The sequence below is a fragment of the Elgaria multicarinata genome, chromosome 7 (assembly GCF_023053635.1).
Source record: "Elgaria multicarinata webbii isolate HBS135686 ecotype San Diego chromosome 7, rElgMul1.1.pri, whole genome shotgun sequence".
Lineage (NCBI taxonomy): Eukaryota > Metazoa > Chordata > Lepidosauria > Squamata > Anguidae > Elgaria > Elgaria multicarinata.
Genome location: NC_086177.1, coordinates 114,696,590 through 114,717,627, shown reverse-complemented (window position 1 = coordinate 114,717,627; position 21,038 = coordinate 114,696,590). Strand labels below are relative to the sequence as shown.

Below are 21,038 nucleotides of genomic sequence, written 5' to 3'. Positions count from 1 at the left end.
GCTTTTTTCTATTATTTACTAACAGATCGTGTAAGGATTCTGACAGGCTAGAAAGATGAAACAAGTTGAATGATGTAATTAGATTAAGTGAGGATTCACTGCTGCCTCTGAACTCAAGGTTGATGGTTGGACTACTCTGCCAGGCAAGTGAATCTGGACTGCCAACTCCTGTGATGTTGGTGTCCTCACGTTTAATTCCTGAACGTCCCAGTCACAATCCTATCATATACACAGGACAACGACTCATGAAACCAGGCAGCCTTCCGGCTAGATCACACTGCTAGGATGCTTCCATACTCAGGAGTCTGTAGGTAACGGTGCTGCTATCTGCCTCTCGCGTTCGGTGTTCTTTGCACAGCTCTTCCAACGCCCTTGTTAGGGCACAAAACGGAAGGTCAGATTATGGGAAGAAGTAAGGCAAGTTCACTCACCGAATTGGTTCCCAGGACTTGCAGCATGGGCTCTCCGGACTCCAGCAGCTTGGCCACCATGTGGAGGAAGCTCTCCACAAACGGCTTGATGCTTTGGGAATGGCAAGCCATGAGGAGCTGGTCCAGGGCTTCCATGGCAATGAAGACATAGCTGAGAGTCAAATTGGAAATAGAGAGAGGTAAAGGCAGGCCTCTTGGGAAAGCAGCCTTACGTGTCAGCTCCAGAACATTTCTTCCAGCTGGCCTGCACACACATACCCATGTCAATAATCTGTGACGCCCTGACGGCCTAAGAGGAATAAAACGTCGCTTCTGCCTGCTTGTTGAGGGCGATTCTTATTAGCAGCAGGGGAAGAGGCAAAGAGCTTTCCACAACAGGTGAATACTGAAACCACTAACACTGGCATGGTAATGAAATTAGGAGGGAGGGAGGAAGGGAAGTATTTTAAGTCTTACCCGTAGCGGTGTCTGACAACATCCCTGCTGAGCCTCTCTGCTAGATAGGCACCAATTCGATCAAGCTTCTCAGGAGCAGAGACAGCATAGAAGGTCAATTTCTCCATATCGGCTTTGACGAGGCCATCCTAAGCAGATGAGAGTCCCAGAAATTTAAATGCAATTGCAGCAATGAGTGTTCGTAAAGCACTTGGCAGCTCCTGTCCCTCAATCCCTGCTTCCTCTGCTTTTGGGTGACGTCAGGGACTGCTTCAACTAAAGGGGACTGGCGGGTGGTGATGAATTTCACAGAGCTGGGCAATTCTCAGCAGGAGAGAGGAGTGTGCCTTTTCTTTCAGTACCCTCAACCAATCATGGCATTTTGCCATCCAAGACACAGAATGCAGAAACAAGGACAGGGAAAAAAGTAACAAATTTATTGAATTACTGGATTTGTTGTAAGCTGCCTAGAACTCCACAGAGATAAGGTGGAGTATAACTGTTTTAAATAAATAAAATAAATCTGACCCCACTTTTTGAAAAAATAAAAATAAATAAAAATAAGCAAGTCTTTGCTGCAGAGAATGGGGCAGACTTGCTCATGTCACGTTTGCCACATATTTTTAAATGGCTACCTGAGGGCTCCTGCAATTAAGTGTTATAGCTGGAGGAATACCTTGTTTCTGAACAATAAAAATATTACAATTAAAAAAAAAGTTAACAAAATTGCAGCGGCCTGGCTGGGGATCAGGGTGGAAGACTTCTATCACTCATCTTTAGCGATGACACAAGCACTACTTATTATTATTTATTTATTTAAAGTATTTATATCCCGCCCCATGTCACTAAGGTCTCAGGGCGGCGTACAGATAAAAACATACAGTATAAAACAATAAATATACACAGTTAAAAACAAATTAAACCATGATCCAAGTTAAAACAATATATAATTTAAAAGCAATAGATGCAGTTAAAACAACGTGCCAGTGAGTTTAACCATCAAAGGCTTTGTTAAAAGGCCACGTTTTTACTTGGCGTCGAAATGCAATCCATGTTGGCACCAATCGGGCCTACACTGTTCAGTAGGCGTCGGTGACACTTGTGCAGCTGTATTCTACACACCATTAACAACTGCGGTTAAAGTTGCAGTTGCAGGAGGGGGGCGGAATGCATTTACCCAGTGAAAAAACGCAGCTGATTGGATGCTGGGAAAATGCAATACACCACAGAAAGCTCACTGAATTCCCTACAACAAACAGCCCTGCTCTGTGTGCTCCCGCTGCAGGAGGCATGGACAGAGGCAGCAAGATCAAAGGCCTTCTCTACAGCGGCTCCCATCACTGGAATTCCCTCTCAAAGGAGGTTCCCCTGGTTGACTCCTTTCTATTATTCAGAAGATCTGTGAGGCTTTTTATGTACAGAAAAGCTTTTGGGATTCTGGAGGGTTCACTCAAGCTGGTTTTCACTGACTGCTGCTTGGAGCCATTGGTTTTAGGGCTTGGGGCACTGTGTGAACAGAGTGCTGGACTAGATGGACCCTTGGTCTGATCCAGCAGGGCTCCTATGTTTTTATGATATAGCCATGCCTGCTAAAAGAGACATTCAGAACTGGGGGATGCTAAGCCAGAATTTCACAATGTCCAAGTCACCAGCCGACTACTCTTATGAAGACTTCTCTAAAACGTTGCAGGACTTCACTTACTTTGGGGTCTTCAGGGAATATGTTATCCACCAGGCGCTTGTAACGAGGGCGCAAGGCAGCACAGCAGCAGACTCCTGCAAAAACAATTGCTGTGAAAACCAGGCTCCTATGAGATGGAGGCTTTATTTCAAGAAGGAATCTCCATTTGGAATACCGCCAAACACATGACATGCAGGATGTCATGTGTATGTACACCTTCGTGAGGAAATGTCTCCGATATGTGGTAGGTTCAAGATATTAACCATCATTCTAATGGTGGGAAACAAAGCAGCAACTATAAGCACAAGGTCAAGTACAACAGGAAGAAACTATAGAAACCAGATCTCCTCCCAAGTCCTCGTGATTCAGATCATAACACCACGGAAAAAAACACGGAATAACGGGCTCAGGTTAAAGGAAGCCAGATTCCAGCTGGACATCAGGAAAAACTTCCTGACTGTTAGAGCAGTGCAACAATGGAATCAGTTACCTAGGGAGGTTGTGGGCTCTCCCACACTAGAGGCCTTCAAGAGGCAGCTGGACAACCACCTGTCAGGGATGCTTTAGGGTGGATTCCTGCCTTGAGCAGGGGGTTGGACTCGATGGCCTTTTAGGCCCCTTCCAACTCTACTCTTCTATGATTCTATGAGTTTCAGATCACAAGGGATAGATTATCATGCTTAGGGACATGATGCAGCTTTACACCTATAGATACCAAAACACATGTACTGACCGTATAGTCACTACTTTAAAAAAACATTTCTTTCTCTCTCTGTCTGTCTGTCTGTCTGTCTGTGTCTCTGTCTCTGTCTCTCTCTCTCACACACACAGATTATATGAATATGCACAGAAAATCCAATAATTGCAAGGATACCTGCAGGTATGCAAAGTCAGCATGCAGGAAGTTGGAAATATTCTTGGAAATCAAGGGAGCACTTTCACATCTACCTAAGCACCATATCCCAGACAGGTTCACCTGGGTCCTACGGTGTAGTCTTTAGGACACCAAGTGAAGACCTTTTTATTCTCCCAGGCATTTTAAGTTCTTCAGTTTTTACTGTTTTAAATCTATTACTGTATTTTTTATATCTTTACACTCCTGGTGGTTTTTACTCTGGTTTTATATGATAGTTTTCAACTTTTTAAAGTGTTCATTATGTTTCATCATGTTGCTGTATTTTATGGTTTTAACTACTGTGAATCACCAGAGAGCTGAGGCTATTTGGCGGTATAGAAATGTAACAGCAAAAGAATAACTAAATACCAGTTGGTTTCCCATGAACACAGTTTGTGGAGAAAAATCAAATCCAACAAAAGTTTAACTAAACTTTGACTGGGTTACGTTTAAATATAATTGTCTCTTAATCCCTTCATGATTTGTTCACAGGCTTATGTTACTGAAATATCATTGTACTTTGGCCTGCAACTGTGTTTATAAAGGTGTACAGAGACTTTTAAATGCTATTTTGTTAAATTTAACAGCTAAACTTCCTTTCTGAGCAATAACCAAACTTTGACTAGGTTACTTTTAATTGTAGGTGTCTCTTAATCACTTCATGATTTATTTGTAGACCATATGTTACCAGCATATCATTGTACTTTCGCCTGCACCTGCATTTATAAAGGTGTACAGAGACTTTTTTGTGTTCATGTTTCATTTTGCTCCAATTTGCAATTAAATGTGTTTGTTTTCTGATATTAAAATAATAAAACTTTATAGTACATTGTTATAGATAGCCTAATTCTTAAAGCTTTATGGATATAAATAAACTTCTAAATCTGAGTTATTAATGGCATCTGCATGTCATAATGGCATGTGTTTCATGAGAATTGGTCAATGGGAAGGCAGTCAAAAAGGGATGACCAATTAACCCCTAAGTTAATTGTATATATAAGGGATGACCAATCTTGTATATATAAGGGTCATCCCTTATATATACAAGATTCACAATGAGAGACCTAGGAAAGATGGAATAGAACTTCAGTGTGTATCTTATACACCAGCAGAAAAATGTGGCATCAACTAACTAAAGTTTCCTCCCACACAGAAACCACAATATGTGGAAATCTATTTAGACAGTTGAGCCAAACTCTATTTCTTTACATTGATCTCCATGAATTCTCAAAAAGGATGACATGTTGATAATACTGAGGTGGAAAGAAAAAAAACCTGGAAGAGTAATCAAAATGTAAAACATTTAATCTATGGATGGTTCAAAGTTTAATTAAATTATAAACAACTGAAAATGGAATCACAGAATAGAAAATGATTTGTTATCAACAAAGTCGACATCTTAACAGCCTAAATTAAGTAAACCGCCTTGAGCATTTACTTTCAGAAATCGGAAAGTTGTGATATAAGTCTCGTAATAAACACTAACAAATGAATGACTTGTACAAGCTGCTTTTAGGGCATCTAGAACAGCCCATTAAGAGATTCTGGAAATGTTAACCTTAAAGTGTACCTTTGTATTTCCATGTAAGCAATCTTTCTCTATCCTTCTCTGCATAAAAAATAAAACTTCTCTTTTACCAACCAAATAGGCACCAAGGCCAATGTTAGGTATATCCATACGGTAACATGCCAGCAATTAGTCCACACAGTAATAACATAAATATACCTGGAGAGTATGTGTCTGGGTAAAAATGTATAAGGAAACAAGCAAGAATACGCTTGAAATAATATTTGCAGTAAAATTAACAATACAATTTACTCTGTGAAAGTTTTGAAAAGGAGATTCATGTGAACACTTTTTAACAATGCATATTGTTTTCTTCTTATTGACTCTTTCAAATAAGGAACAATCCAATGGGATTTTTAGAAGTAATGTTGAACTGTATGAACAGAGAGTATTTAGAAAGGAAGAGTTTGCACACGGTTGTTTTCCAGACTATCTGGAGAAAGCTGCACTCTGTCTCATCAAAACAATGAAAGGGCTGAAGAATTCACCTACCGAAACACACACAGGGACCGGGCTCCCATGCAGGATTATAGTCATAGGATTTTTCTTGCTCAGCTACTGGCACTGCAACATAGGTCTTCATGCTGTTCCTCTCCAGATTCTGCAATTCTTTAGCTATCCCTCGCCAAGGTACAGCCTCTTCCCAGCCCAAGGTGAGCAATGCTTAATTCAGGCACAGGCAACAAATCCTTAGCTAACTAGCCCTGCACGTGACTTCAACTCCAAGGTACCCAACACATGAGAACGCCAGATATCCAATTGCACTACCAATGCCAAATGCTGGAAAGAAAAGCAGCCATGTAGCCCCCACGTGGCCTGGGTCATTGTATCTGATGTGCACGTTACTTAGTCTATCCATTTTGTAATGAGACTTACAAATGGAGAAATAATATTGTTCTGAAGAAAAACAGGTATCGATGCTTTGCTTATTCTTTACAGCCAAATAAGAGCAGGTTAAGAGAATTTATTTATTTATTTATTACATTTCTATACCGCCCAATAGTCAGAGCTCTCTTGGCGGTTCACAAAAATTAAAAACATTCAAAGTATAAAACAACAGTATAAAGCCATAATATAAAATACAATATAAAAGCTCAACCAGAGAAAAACAGCAGCAATGCAAAAGTACAAATTTAAAACACCAAGTTAAAATTTATTTATAGACTGTTAAAATGCTGGGAGAATAAAAAGGTCTTCACCTGGCGTCTAAAGGCATATAATGTAGGTGCCAAGTGAACCTCCTTAGGGAGCTCGTTCCACAGCCGGGGTGCCACAGCAGAGAAGGCTCTCTTCCTGGTAGCCACCTGCCTCACTTCCTTTGGCAGGGGCTCACGGAGAGGGACCCCTGAGGATAACCTTAGGGTCTGGGCAGGTACATATGGGAGGAGGCGTTCCTTCAGATAGCCTGGCCCCAAGCCGTTTAGGGCTTTAAATGTCAATACCAGCACTTTGAATCGGGCCCGGACCGGGACTGGCAGCCAATGAAGCTGGAAAAGGACTGGCATGATGTGATCTTGCCAACCAGTCCCTGTTAGTAAACGGGCTGCCCTGTTTTGTACCAGCTGAAGCTTCCGGACCGTTTTCAAAGGCAGCCCCACGTATAACGCATTGCAGTAATCCAAGCGAGAGGTTATCAGAGCATGGATAACTGTAGCTAGAAACCCTTCACAAATTGAAAGGTGACCCCAACTTGTTTAAAAGAAAATGTCAACATTCTTCCTGGACCTCTAATCATACTGCCTAGGTCCGCATGTCATAATAAGCCATGGTGGGTTTTAGTGTAAGTGCGGCTTACTGTGACATCTGAACCTGGCACTGGAGAGTCAGCGTGGGTTGTTTTTCACTACCAAGCCAGCCTGAGAATCCATGGCTTGTAGTAGGATTGTGGAGAACAGCATGATCTCAGGGTGGCTTGTTGTGATGTCTGAACCTGGCACTGTAGCTTGTCCCAAGCAGCTATAGAACCACTTGGCAAGCGTGGCAAAGAAGCCCTGTGTTGCTCTTCTTGATCTCGCCAGTGAATGCCCCTCCATCAACTTTTAAAACTTGATGTTGTGCAGACTTCTACTGTTACTTTCTACTGTTAGTTTTTCCCTACCCAGTGCCTGCTTACCCTACCCTGTACCTGTTTGCATTCTCTTCCCCTCCTTATTGTTTTACTATGATTTTATTAGATTGTAAGCCTATGCGGCAGGGTCTTGCTATTTACTGTTTTACTCTGTACAGCACCATGTACACTGATGGTGCTATATAAATAAATAAATAATAATAATAATAATAATAATAATAATAATAATAATAATAAGGCCCAAACGGCACTTTGGAAAGACCGTCACTTGTTTGCCACGTTTTGTTTCCCAGTGCTTCAGAGTATGCAGATAGGGTCATTTCCTCCTGCCATCGGTCTTTCACAAGTATGCAAGACCACAGATGTGGCTGCCTGAAATGCATAGTCTTGCCCTGACAATGTCCTTGTATGTTTCAGCTGTCAAACGAGCACTGAAGTGGAGTAGGTAACTTATAAAGAAATTGACACGGCGAGACTGCAGATAGGTTAATTTACACACAGTTGCAAAGGACTGAGGGCAGGGGGTATAATACTTAAAAAAGGAGGAAACTGTTTGCACAATTCAGAAGTACTGAAAAAGCGGGGGCTGGGAAATTCAAAATAAGTGCTCCAAAAAGGAGCTACTCAAAAAAGAGTAGGGGAGAATAACTCCCACTTGGCAATGCCTCCTACCACTATTAAGCCTTGTCAGTGTCTGTCGCCCATCTTTGCCCTTTCAACACTTACCTGAGTCTCCAGCAAGTACAGAAATAGGAGTTATTGGCTCCTTGACCGCCTTTTCGCAACTTTTTAGAGCAGCTTCTGCTGCTATTACTATAGTTCAACAGATTTGTGCAAATTTCCCTGAGTTTTGTTTTGCTTTAAACTTAGAAGGCTGCTTCGTGAGACGGAATGAATGGAGTCCCATGGGGAGGGCGTTGATTGCTGCTGGGGTGGGTGCCCCCTTTACTCTGTCCCATACTCCTCTAAGGAATATTTGCACAAATTTAAAGGCTGGGAAGTAAATTGAGGGGAAATTTACAGAAATTTAGAGGCCGGGAAGAAACAGAGGGGAAATATATATATTATTACATTTATATGTGCGCAACTCCAAATGTGTGCAACTCCAATGTGCACAACTCCAAAAAAAAAAAAAAAAAAAAAGCTGCGAAAAGCCCTCCACCCCAAGTAACTGGCTTTTTTTTTAAACTTCATGGAGATTTGAATAAGTATTGAAAGAAGAAGGACACCAACAAATATCAGTTCAAGGCTTAATAGTAGTGGGGGTTACTGTGTTCCCCACCGCCGCCACCTTGGTGCTCCAATTCAGAACAGCTACTTCATTTCCCCCCTTTTTTGGTGTTTCTGAACTGGGCAAATGGGTTCCTGCTTTGTCCTAGTATTCCATTTGACAGGTGACATATACAAGGAAATTGACATAGCAAGGCTACCGGTATGGGACAGCTGAATCTGTGCTCTTGCAAAAGACTATATATATATACACACACATACACACTTGCTGCATCATTTTTTTAAAGGTGACAAAGTGCTCCAAAAATATAGGAAGCTACCTTATACCAACTCAGATCATTGGTCTATTGTCAACACTGAGTGGCAGTGGCCCTCCACTGTTTCATGCGGTCCTACCTGGAAAAGCCATGGATTGAACCTGGGACCTTCTTCATGCCCCACCACTGAACTACAACCCCTGAGCTAAAGCCCCAGAGTGTCAGCCCTCAGGAAATTGTTATCACTAGCTGTACCCGGCGTAACATATGCTGACGTTGTAGCGTATCTTAAAGTTTATTAATTAAATATCATCGCGGGGGTGCGGGCTGCTTGGAGGCCACCAATACAGCGCCGTCTGGCAGACTTAGGGGGCAGGGAGGTCGGGGGGAGGGGGAGCAGGTGTCCCCCTCTCCCCGGGGTTCCTGTCAGCCTTGGGCCGCCCGCCCAGCTCGCATGAGATTAGGCCAGGGCCTCGGCTCGCAGCAGGCAAGCGGCCTCCCACCCGGCCACCAAGGGCCCCGGCCGTGCCTCGCTCATGCTCCGGACCATGGCAGTGCCCCCTTCGTGGGCAGGGGGGAGCGAAGAGGCAGAAAGGGGGTAGGATTATCTTGGAAAGCCCGGAGGAGTCGGGTGAGGGGCTTAACAACCTGTATCAGCTGACGTTACACGTTGTTACTGTTGCTTAGCAACCTTTATCAGCTGTAGCCTGCACAGAAACATACCTAAGCGTTTTATATAGAGAGAAGATAGTTATACTACCCTTCATTATTAAATCACAGGGTGTGTGCATCTGATATAGACCATAGTCCATCAAAGACTAGGTCATAACACATTTGTTAGTCTTTAAGGTATCACAAAACTCTTTATTGGTTTTGGGGTAAAATTCTCTTTGGGACACATGTTAAAGTGCGATTGGGAACATGAGAAATGTAACATACACCCAGAGGGGCCCACTCCATCAAGGAAACTGCAGCAGCCACCTCAAGTGGGAGATATAGGGTACCATTAAGGGCAAGAGTCTGGGAAACGGACTGATTTGACCCATGGGTCACAATCCAGGAGGAAGCTCTCCCAGCACCAGCCTCCTTGAAATGAATGCGAGCGCTGCCATGTTCTTGCACAGCTTCCCTTGACTTTAATGAGGCTTGTGCAGGAGAACTTCCCAGGATATTGTGCTACCTCTTAGTGAGGAAAGAAAGATGCCATTTGGTTTTTGCACTCAGACTCCAAAATCTCTTGGTCAGGCCCTGAATGAGGTGTGAGAGCCTTTTTCCATTGTGAGGGCGATCTCGTAGGCATGGTCATTGTTGAGTATTTTGAATTCCACTCTCAGAGAATGGTTGCTTTTCAGAAAGGAACAACTGTGTTCTAAGACTGAGTTGCTACTTCTTTATTGTGGCAGGTGACACAATTGGTATTGGCCCATCTATAGCAGAAGACTGCTTTTCTTGCAAAAATCAAAAATAAATCTAACATAATATATGCCATTAAAATGAGATATCTATTCTAACCAAGCCGCTTAACATTGCTGCAGAGGCCTTATGCTGCTGACAAGACAGGCAGAAAGCATTGCATTAGGCTTGACAGCAGAAGTTCTAACACTGCTCAGCCAAGCACAATAGCACCAGCAACCAGTTACAAAGAGAGATTAAAGGCGCAATCCTATGCATGTTTAGACAGAAAAAAAGTACTACAACTCTCAGCATTCCCCAGTCAGCTGTGTTGTCTGGGAGATGCAGGACCTTTTCCTGCCTAAACATGCATAGGTTTGCACCCTAAAATACTCTGGCAGTGTTCGCCGACCTAGCTGGAACATGCTGGGAGTTGCAGTCCATCACATCTGGAGGGTACCAAGTTGGGGGTGGGTGCTCTGGCATTTTGAAAAACAGAAATATTTTAATCAGTAGGACCTCAGAGGTCTTACAAAGATCATGAGTTGGGCCCTATACACTTGTCTCCTCCCAGGGTCCATCACAACTAATACAGTCTGTAGCTGACATCTTCCACATAAAGCTAAGAACAGGAAAGGCACAATAAGAAGCACATCCAGACCAGTAATGCAGAAGAATGCATCTAAGCAGGCTTTGGGAGTTACCTCTACTCCTGAACTGAGATACCTGGATAGAATATGCTTATGTTACAAGCATTTTTAAAAGTCTCTTTCAAGGATATTTAGGGTACAATTTTCAATAAATCAAAAAGAGCTCACAGCTTTTTATTTTATTTATTACATTTTCATCTGTCCAATTATTACTGATTTCTGGGCAAATTACAAAGAGCACTAGAATTCTAAAATGTCATACAAACAGTTCAAAAATGTGTAAATTGCAATACAAATACTTTAAAGAATACAATACAATACAAAATGAGCACTACAGAAAAAAACAGCTGTAAAAATCTAAACAAGGTCTCTAAAATTCCTGGGAGAAAATAAAGGTCTTTGCTTGGTGCCAAAAATATAGCCATGTAGGCACCAGGTGAACCTCTTTGGGGAGGGCATTCCATAAGTGGGGTGTTGTATCTGAGAAGACCCACCTAGATTCCTTCAGTGGGGCACCTGGAGGAGGGCCTCCAAAGATTATTATTATTATTATTATTATTATTATTATTATTATTATTTATTATTATTATTTATTTATATAGCACCATCAATGTACATGGTGCTGTACAGATAACACAGTAAATAGCAAGACCCTGCCGCATAGGCTTACAATCTAATAAGTTGTAGTAAACAATAAAGAGGGAAGGAGAATGCAAACAGGCACAGGGAAGTGTAAACAGGCACAGGGTAGGGCAAAACCAACAGTGTAAAGTCAGAACAAACTCAATATTTGAAGGCTATAGGGAAAAGAAAAGTTTTGAGCTGATGACCTAAGGAAGGAGTATACAGGAAGGGACATTCCTTTGGATACATCCATGCAAGCTACTTCCAAATGTCATTCAATTACAGTTTCACATTCACTTTACAACATTCCATCTTTCTATATTTCCATATATGTCAGCCTTCCCAAACATGGTATCCTCCAGATATGTTGGACTACAACCCCCAGAATACCCCAGCCAGTATGGGAGTTGTAGTCCAACACATCTGGAGTGCACCAGGTTGGGAAAAGCTTACGCATGTTGCATTTGCTATGTGTTCAATGTCACATTGTTATTTGTTTCATTGAAAGAACCCATTCACTCCCAAGCAAGAGTGACGCTGATTAACTTCTGTGCTCAATAAAAGGAATGCATTGTTCACACTTGAAAAGCGTACTTATAAAAAGAGATAGTCAAGGACAGGCGGGACACCATGCTGCTACAGAAGCAAAGGCTTCCAGACTCCCACATATGCGCTGTTATCTGTGATGCTTCAGGTGGAACCAAAGCTTCACAAATACAAAGCAGCTCAGAAATTTATGGATAGAACAGTATTGATGTTCCTAATTCAATCCATCTGCTTAAAGGAGGCATTAAAAAAAAGATGCCACCCACTTTAAATCATAGAATCATAGAATAGCAGAGTTGGAAGGGGCCTACAAGGCCATCGAGTCCAACCCCCCTGCTCAAGGCAGGAATCCACCCTAAATAATGGTCTCTCTTAAGGGGCACTCCTTTCTTTTGTAAACCAGAGCTTCTGAATTAACTCATAAATTCAATGATATTTTTAAACAAGGAAAAATATGTGAGAAGAATACAGGAGAACATGATCTTGACCAGTAATGATCACAATGGATTTCTGATTTCTATGCAAGTGTAATTATAAAGGTCACATATAACAATGGGGTATTATTTCAAATGACGAAGGTATTTATTTCTTGACCTCTCTCACTATTATATAAGCCTTTGATTAAAAAATGAATTGGCCATACTTCAATGAGAAGTACTAATTTTATTGTCTACTAAGTATTACTACATTTTAGAACATCCACATTTTAAGCTTGCAGCAACACCCACCAACTACTTGGTGACAAAGCAGCTGAAGACTCAACCCCACTCCCTACTAATGATTTTATAACTACTGGAAGTTTAGCAATAGCAGTTCATATCAAAGCCCCCCCTCCCTTATTTTTTTTACACATTTCTGAATAAAAAATGAGCATGGCTGACACAATGTGGGGGGCTTCATTTTCAAAAATGCACTACTACACTTGCTACATTCAGCTCATTTGTTCCAGGAGAGGTTTATTCCCAAGGGTCGCATCTTAATTTCAAGACCTTACGTTTTCCACCACACATTATTAACAGGTTGCCATACTTACTGCCAGGCATCGTTAATGTGCAGTTTGGCTTCTACTTTCCACCGTGTGATAAACTGCGAGAAAGAAGAGAAAGACGCAATGTCAAAGCCATTTAATTGGTCAGATGACCATTAAGAACATGAGAAGATGCTGGATCAGAACCAAAGGGTCCATCTCGTCCAGCACTCTGTTCACACAGGGGCCAGGCAGCCGTTGGCCAGGGATGCAACAGCACCCTCCCACCCATGTTCCCCAGCAACTGGTGCAAACAGGCTTACTGCCTCGAATACTGGAGATAGCACACAACCATCAGGGCTACTAGCCATGGATAGCCTTCGCCTCCAGGAATTTATCCAACCCCTTTGAAGCCATCCAAATTGGTGGCCATCACTACATCTTGTGGTAGTGAGTTCCATAATTTAACTATGCGCTGTGTGAAGAACTACTTCCTTTTATTTGTCCTGGATTTCCCACCAATCAGCTTCATGGGATGAAACCATTGAGTTCTGGCATTTTGAGAGAGGGAGGAAAACGTCTCCCTATCCACATTCTCTATACCATGCATAATTTTGAACACCTCTACCATGTCTCCCCTTAGCCTCCTCTTCTCTAAGCTAAACAATCCCAGTTGATGTAACCTTCCCTCATAGGGGAGATGCTCCAACCCCTTAATCATTTTAGTTGCCCTTTTCTGCACTTTTTCCAGCTCTATTAATATCCCTTTTTAGGTGTGGTGACCAGAACTGTACACAGCATTCCAAGTGTGGTCACACCATAGATTTGAAAAAGGGCAGTGTGATACTGGCCATTTCATTCTCAATTCCTTTTCTTACATTTAGGAAATAGAAACCAAATGCAGTTACAAGATGGGAGATACTTGGGTCAGCAATACTACAAACGAGAAGGATCTTGGAATTGTTGTAGATCAAAAGTTGAATAGGAGCCAACAGTGCGATATGGCTGCAAGAAAGGCAAATGCTATTTTGAGCTGTATTAATAGAAGTATAGCTTCCAAATCACGGGAGGTACTGGTTCCTCTCTATTCGGCCCTGGTTAGGCCTCATCTAGAGTCTTGCGTCCAGTTCTGGGCTCCACAATTCAAGAAGGACACGGACAAGCTGGAGCGTGTTCAGAAGAGGGCAACGAGGATGATCAGAGGTCTAGAAACAAAGCCCTATGAAGAGAGACTGAAAGAACTGGGCCTGTTGAGCCTGGAGAAGAGAAGATTTAGGGGAGACATGATAGCACTCTTCAAATACTTAAAAGGTTGTCACACAGAGGAGGGCCAGGATCTCTTCTCGATCCTCCCAGAGTGCAGGACACAGAATAACAGGCTCAAGTTACAGGAAGCCAGATTCCAGCTGGACATCAGGAAAAACTTCCTGACTGTTAGAGCAGTACGACAATGGAATCAGTTCCCTAGGGAGGTTGTGGGCTCTCCCACGCTAGAGTCATTCAAGAGGCAGCTGGACAACCATCTGTCCGGGATGCTTTAGGGTGGATTCCTGCATTGAGCAGGGGGTTGGACTCGATGGCCTTGTAGGCCCCTTCCAACTCTGCTATTCTATGATTCTTTGAAGCCTAACATGGAGTTTGCCTTCTTTACAGCAGCTGCACACTGGGTGGACATTTTCATCAAGCTGTCCACCACAACCCCAAGATCTCTTTCTTGTTCAGTCACCGCCAGCTCAGACCATTTTAAAGGGCCGTACAATGAACTCCTGGCACATACTCATTGGAGGAAGAGCAATATTCCACTGAAGGCATCACTGCAGAGCTATCCAGGCAGCAACCCCACCCCACAAAAAACTATCGTGCCACCTGGTTCCCAGGATTGGCATGCCACTTTTTCGCACCATCACAATGGATTACTAGCTCTGCTGCCTGACCACTAATGCAGCCACACTGGCTGGACTGGGACCTTTTAGGTGCACCTTAACTGATGCCAAAGGTCTAGGATTTAACGGATGAGCTATCCTTGTTTTTAAATCCGGAGAACAGGGAAGCCTGCACTGAGCAATTTACACAGCGCTTTGATCTGCTGTTCTCCATCCCTAGTCCCACAAGGAAAGCCAGCTTTTTGAGGTGGTTTTCTTCTCATCAACCTTCAGTGCTCAAAATTAGTATTAATTGTATAACCATTTCATTCGCAAATTGAGGCTAAAAGCAACCACGTTGAAGGCTGCACAATGGATCCACAATGGAGCTGGAACTTGGATCTCCCCAATCCCAATTTTTTTCTCTTCTGATTACAGAGATAAGTCTGTATCCAGGGCAACCGGGATGTTAACTGTAAGAAAACTTCAATGCAACATGGCATCAATTTATAATTTATATGACTAGGCTCTAGGAAACAGCAAAACCACCAGAGACTCATGGTCACTTATGGAAAGATTTGTTAGGTTAACAGGATATGTAACATAAATGAATAGATTAGAGGCGATGCAATCTCTGTAATCAAGTAAAGGGTATTGATGATGGAATGTGTTCAATATACTGCCAAATTGTTTTATTGTCTATGGATGTTTTATTTGTAAAAAAAATTCAATAAAACAAGTATTTCCCCCCCAAAAAAGAGGTAAGTTTGCAAATGTAATGGCAAGGAGGGGGCTAAGAAGAATGGACATCCGTGCATTTCTGCAACTCCAAAATATTTCTGTGAAGTTTGCACAGAACTTCTAGATGGATTGTGCACTTAATTACATAAACAGGAGCAAGAAATGTGTTTTCTGCATCTCTCACAATCAACTACCATTCCCTTCAATGTTCTTTTTTTAAGTACACACACACACACACACACAGAAGAACCAAATGGAGAGTGTGCTCATTGCATAATTGTGGAAAATGGATGGGTGCATGGAGCTGAAGGAGCGTGGAGGCAGTGCTACGTGTGGGTGGTGATGAAGGTTCTGTAACAACCTCCCTGGATTTCTAGACTTTTGTGGGTACACTTTTGTTGTCTGCGTTTGAGTATTGCGTCCAGTTCTGGGCTCCACAATTCAAGAAGGACGCAGACAAGCTGGAGCGTGTTCAGAGGAGGGCAACCAGGAGGATCAGGGGTCTGGAAACAAAGCCCTATGAAGAGAGACTGAAAAAACTGGGCATGTTTAGCCTGGAGAAGAGAAGATTGAGGGGAGACATGAGAGCACTCTTCAAATACTTAAAAGGTTGTCACACAGAGGAGGGACAGGATCTCTTCTCGATCCTCCCAGAGTGCAGGACACGGAATAACGGGCTCAATTTACAGGAAGCCAGATTCCAGCTGGACATCAGGAAAAACTTCCTGACTGTTAGAGCAGTACGACAATGGAATCAGTTACCTAGGGAGGTTGTGGGCTCTCCCACACTAGAGGCATTGAAGAGGCAGCTGGACAACCCTCTGTCAGGGACGCTTTAGGGTGGATTCCTGCATTGAGCAGGGGGTTGGACTCGATGGCCTTGTAGGCCCCTTCCAACTCTGCTATTCTATGATTCTATGATTCTATGAACGGCTTTTAAACAACTTTATTTAATTAACTGGGTTTCATGAGTGGCATACCAAGTTCAAAGTAAGTCTTAATGACTGTCACGCCCCAAAAAGGGATGGATGGACATGAATGCTGTACCTACATAAAAGGAAACACATTAGCTTAATGTGCTATTGCTGATAGCCCGAAACTTAAAGGCAGAGTCAAAACAGTTTTTAAAAATATTGCTACTCTAATGTTGGTTAAAAATAGAGGCATTTGTATATATCTGCTATTGTGCCACCTAGAAGTGCAATAAAAACACGCTCAGGATACCATTCCAGATGGAAGATGGTATCTGTTAGGCTGCACTTTGCAGCCTAACAGATAAATGAAACGATGCATTGTGAAAATGAAGCAGATCTAAATGGCAGCAAACACCCACAAGGAACAAAACCTGCCCCACAGGAGTTCTCTTACTAATAACAATTATCAGATTTGTATATTGCCCTTTATTTATTTATTATATTTATATACCGCCCCACAGCCGAAGCTCTCCCTTCCTTCCAAGGAGTTATACCATTTTATCCTCACAAAACTCTAAGAAGCAGGTCTGGGCTTGCAAAAACTCACTTTGCAGACAAAAGAAGAAAAACGTGAGACAGGCACACAGCCATGAGGTTAGGAGGTAGATGTTAATAGTCACGCAATCGCATGGATAATCACTTGAGCTGTTAATGTCTGGGTGTCTCTGCTTGAGACTCCAAGATGCAATACTTAGATGGACTTAGGTAGGTAGGGTAGGTATTGCGTGGCACAGCAGCATCTAAGCCATGGTGCACGAAGGGCACAACCCTATTCAAGTTTAAACAGGAAAAAATCCGACAACCGCAGCATTGCCCCAACCAGCATTCCTAGCTGAGGCCTACTAGAAGTTATAGAACTTTCTTTTCCTGTCTCAACATTTATAGGCTTTGCACCCTCGGTACATTTTAAGCAGTTGTTTCTGAGTAGAGATGTTCTGAAATGCAATCCATGCCAATGAAGTGTTTCACAGAAACCCAGCATGGGGCATCACTTAAGTTCCCCACCTCTTGGATGAAGCGCGGCAAACATCTGGTCAGGTACCCACCCATGCACGGAAACAACTATTCCCAAAATGCATTCGAAATTGTGCCCACAAATTACATTTATAACCCAAAGCACATGTTCATTTGCTAAAGAATAAGAATCTTAAGAATGTGCTTAACTGCAGCTGTTAAAGTAACAAATTAATAACAGTTTGCAAAAAAACCAACCAACCCGATAGCCTTAAAAAATACACAATTTCAGTGTTGCTTCATCACAATGCAAGAGAAGGTGCCAAAGTTGATTCCGGATCAATGTGTCATTTCTGTCTCAGAGGTTTCAATAATATATTCCAAGAAGTTAGCTATTTATTCTCTGCTCATTGAGAACAAGTCCTTTTCTTGGTGGAACAAGTTCCAAAGAGCCTAATTAACAATTTACAATGACTGTTTTCCAAAGTAGTTTAAAAGCAGATTTACAAATCCTTCCTGTTCTGTACACACTTCCCCCACGAATAAAACCCACATTCTGCTATGAGCTTCCATCAGAAATGCTGTCATTCCATAAGGTCATTTGTCTCACGCAATCCTAGAATTCACTCACACGCCATGCAAGGGCTGCAGGATCTGCACGGTCCCCAAAGCTCTACCACAATTCTGGCTGCTACCCTGGGGAGAAGTTGCAGATTCTGGCACGCAGCCTCTGTCCCTCAATGCAGCGTCACTGCTACAGAAAGACAGACCCACCTTGACAGGACACACAGTCTCGTAGTGCACCATTCCTCAGTGAAGTGGGAAGACACAGAATTACGCAATCAAGGACACAGCCCTAGAGAGACCGCATCATTCCCAACTCCAAATGCTGCCAAAAACTGTTATTTGCCTTTGCGGTGATTATACGGCCTGCAAACCCAAGAGCAATTTAGTTGTGCGCTAGTTGGAGGGTGGAAAAAATAAAGACTGAAAACAATTTCCAGTTCAAAAAAGCCACCTTTATTTGGGGGCTAAACATTTCAATTCCCTAGGCATCAAATTTTTAGACACCAGAGACTTTTCCAGCCTTAAAAATTGTAGCAAATGCCCATGTGGTCAGTTAAGACTGAAATACAAACTTTCAGAGCAAATACAAATATTTCAGAGCAAAAGCATTATTTCACGGATTATTTTACGAAGGGAAATGTTAGTATAGGCTTCCATACAATACATCCATTTCTCCTCAATAAGCTTAGAAGGGGTTATTTATACAATCAGCAACAACATTTGCCTGGAGATGTACAGATCCCCCAGAGTAGTGCTCATTATAGCACTGTCTAGAGAAACCCTGAGCAACACCCAGCTAACACATCATGCGCTGCTAAACTTCATCAGGATACCCTGCTACTGTGATGTGTAAAGGGTGGGTGGGTAACTGAGTTCCCAATATTTCTTAAGTGAAAGATTATCAAGAAGTATAGGTGAGAAACGCCTGTTCCTTAGGACTTAAAATGAACTTTCTGAGGGTGAGAAACATTCTACAGAACAGCAGGTTGCTCCACAAGGCTGAATAAAGGTGTTTATTGGTTACCTCTCAGCTCTCCTTTTTAGCAACTGTGATTGTTGGTTAAAGAGTGGCAAAGGATGCTTTTCATTCACCCATTTAATGCATGCTCCTTGGTGAGAAGGGAATCCTAAGGCATGTCGCGAGTCTGGAATGAGGGGATAGTAGTTACACCATAATAAGTAAGACAGAGGACAGGGCAAGTTATTGAACAGCACAAGAACAGTTCCTTGTGAGGCTAGCCAGTCTCAAGCCTCGAGAAGAGAAGACTGAGGGGAGACATGACAGCACACTTCAAAGACTTAAAAAGGTTGTCACACAGAGGAGAGCCAGGATCTCTTCTCAATCGTTCCAGAGTGCAGGACACGGAATAACGGGCTCAAGTTAAAGGAAGCCAGATTCCAGCTGGACATCAGGAAAAACTTCCTGACTGTTAGAGCAGTATGACAATGGAATCATTTACCTAGGGAGGTTGTGGGCTCTCCCACACTAGAGGCCTTCAAGAGGCAGCTGGACAGCCACCTGTCAGGGATGCTTGAAGGTGGATTCCTGCACTGAGCAGCGGGTTGGACTCGATGGCCTTAGGGACCCCTTCCAACTCTATTATTCTCTGATTCTACCTCTCAGCTCTCCTTTTTAGCAACTGTGATTGTTGGTTAAAGAGTGGCAAAGGATGCTTTTCATTCACCCATTTCAATGCATGCTCCTTGGTGAGAGGGGAATCCTAAAACACGTCGCGAGTCTGGAATGAGAGGATAGTATTTACACCATAATAAGTAAGACAGAGGACAGGGCAAGTTATTGAACCGCACAAGAGCAGCTCCTTGTGAGGCTAGCCGGTCTCAAGCAAGAATCCGAGTGGGAGAACGTGTCGGATGGCTAGAAAGAGTGGGGTGGCTTCCTTCCTTCCTCGTGCCATCGCCCCACGCAGGGGTGGGTTTGCCACGCAAAGGCAGATCCACTGACATCCCCTCACGCACTGGGAGACCCAATTAAAGAGGTCCACAGAGAAGCCCGGGCTGCTGGCTGAAGAGAAGGGGCAAGAACAGCGGAGCAGGGGCAGGCTGTGATTGAAAGGGGCAGAGGGAGGGAGGAGGCTGGAGGCAGAAAAGCTGGGGCCTGGGGGCTCTGGATGGGCCCCCATGACCCATGGTGGGGTGGGGGAGGTTTTTTTTTAAAAAAAAAACTCAGCTCTGCCCAACCTGGATCCCTCCAGATGCTCTGGACGATAAAGCCCATCAGCCCCAGCCAACACGGCTAATGTTCAGGGGCGATGGGAGCTGCAGTCCAAAACATCTGAGTCCAAAACAACATTAGAGCCGGTGTGGCGTAGTGGCTAAAGTGTCAGACTGGGAGTCGGGAGATCCGGGTTCTAGTCCCCACTCGGCCATGAAAACCCCACTGGGTGACTCTGGGCCAGTCCCAGACTCTCAGCCCAACCTACCTCACAGGGTTGTTGTTGTGAGGATAGAAATGGAGAGGAGGAGGAGGATTATGTACACCGCCTTGGGTTCCTTGAAGGAAAAAAAGCGGGATATAAATGCAATAAATAAATAAATAAATAAATAAATAAATAAATAAATAAATAAATAAATCTGGAGGCAGCCAGGTGAGAGGAAAAGTCGCTTTGGGAGCAAAACAAAAACAAAACAAAAGCCAAATCAACGTCCTCGTCTGGCAAAGCAGCAGCCGCAGGAGCCCTTCCCGGGGAGACACGGTGGCCGGGGGGGGGGGCGACAGGCAAGGGGGGGGCAATTGCTCATGGAGTGGGGGGGCTCGGATGAATATTGGGGGCACTCTTCCACCCCCAAAGAATCTGCATAAAGTCCTCTTTTCCTCCCCTCTTGCACGACACATGTGGAGCTACACGTGTTTCTCGCACACCCCCATCCCGCTCTTCACGCCCCCCAAGCACGCTCCGTGGGGCTGCTGTGGGGCGAGAGGGGGGGGGAGAGAGAGAGAGAGAGGAGGGGTCCCGGAGATAAACGGCTTCCTCTCTTCTCCTCCTACTTCTCCTCCCAAAAGCCTAGGTTGCGGCGGAGTCCCTCTCACACCCTCCTCTGGCCCCACAGCGGGCTGCCCGCGCCCCCGCCCCGCACTTGCCCCGCATCCGCCCCACGGAGGCACAAACAGCGCCGCTGCCGCTCACCTCCGCCGCCGCCTCGGAGCAGGCGCCGCCATCTTGCGCCCCCTCCCCGCA

General features: G+C 43.6%; 1 protein-coding gene across 2 annotated transcripts in view; it reads right to left on the bottom strand.

Annotated features, from left to right (window-relative positions):
* LOC134401895 (protein EFR3 homolog A) overlaps nt 1-21,038 on the bottom strand; it is a 53,894-nt gene extending 32,856 nt beyond the window's left edge. For both annotated transcript variants that reach the window (XM_063131234.1, XM_063131233.1), the window contains exons 1-5: nt 20,988-21,038; nt 12,810-12,862; nt 2,569-2,642; nt 888-1,015; nt 432-582 (exon numbers count right to left, since the gene is read on the bottom strand). In XM_063131234.1, coding sequence (XP_062987304.1) covers nt 432-582; nt 888-1,015; nt 2,569-2,642; nt 12,810-12,819 — 363 coding nt within the window. In that variant the 5' untranslated portion in view covers nt 12,820-12,862; nt 20,988-21,038. The remainder of the gene's footprint in view (nt 1-431; nt 583-887; nt 1,016-2,568; nt 2,643-12,809; nt 12,863-20,987) is intronic.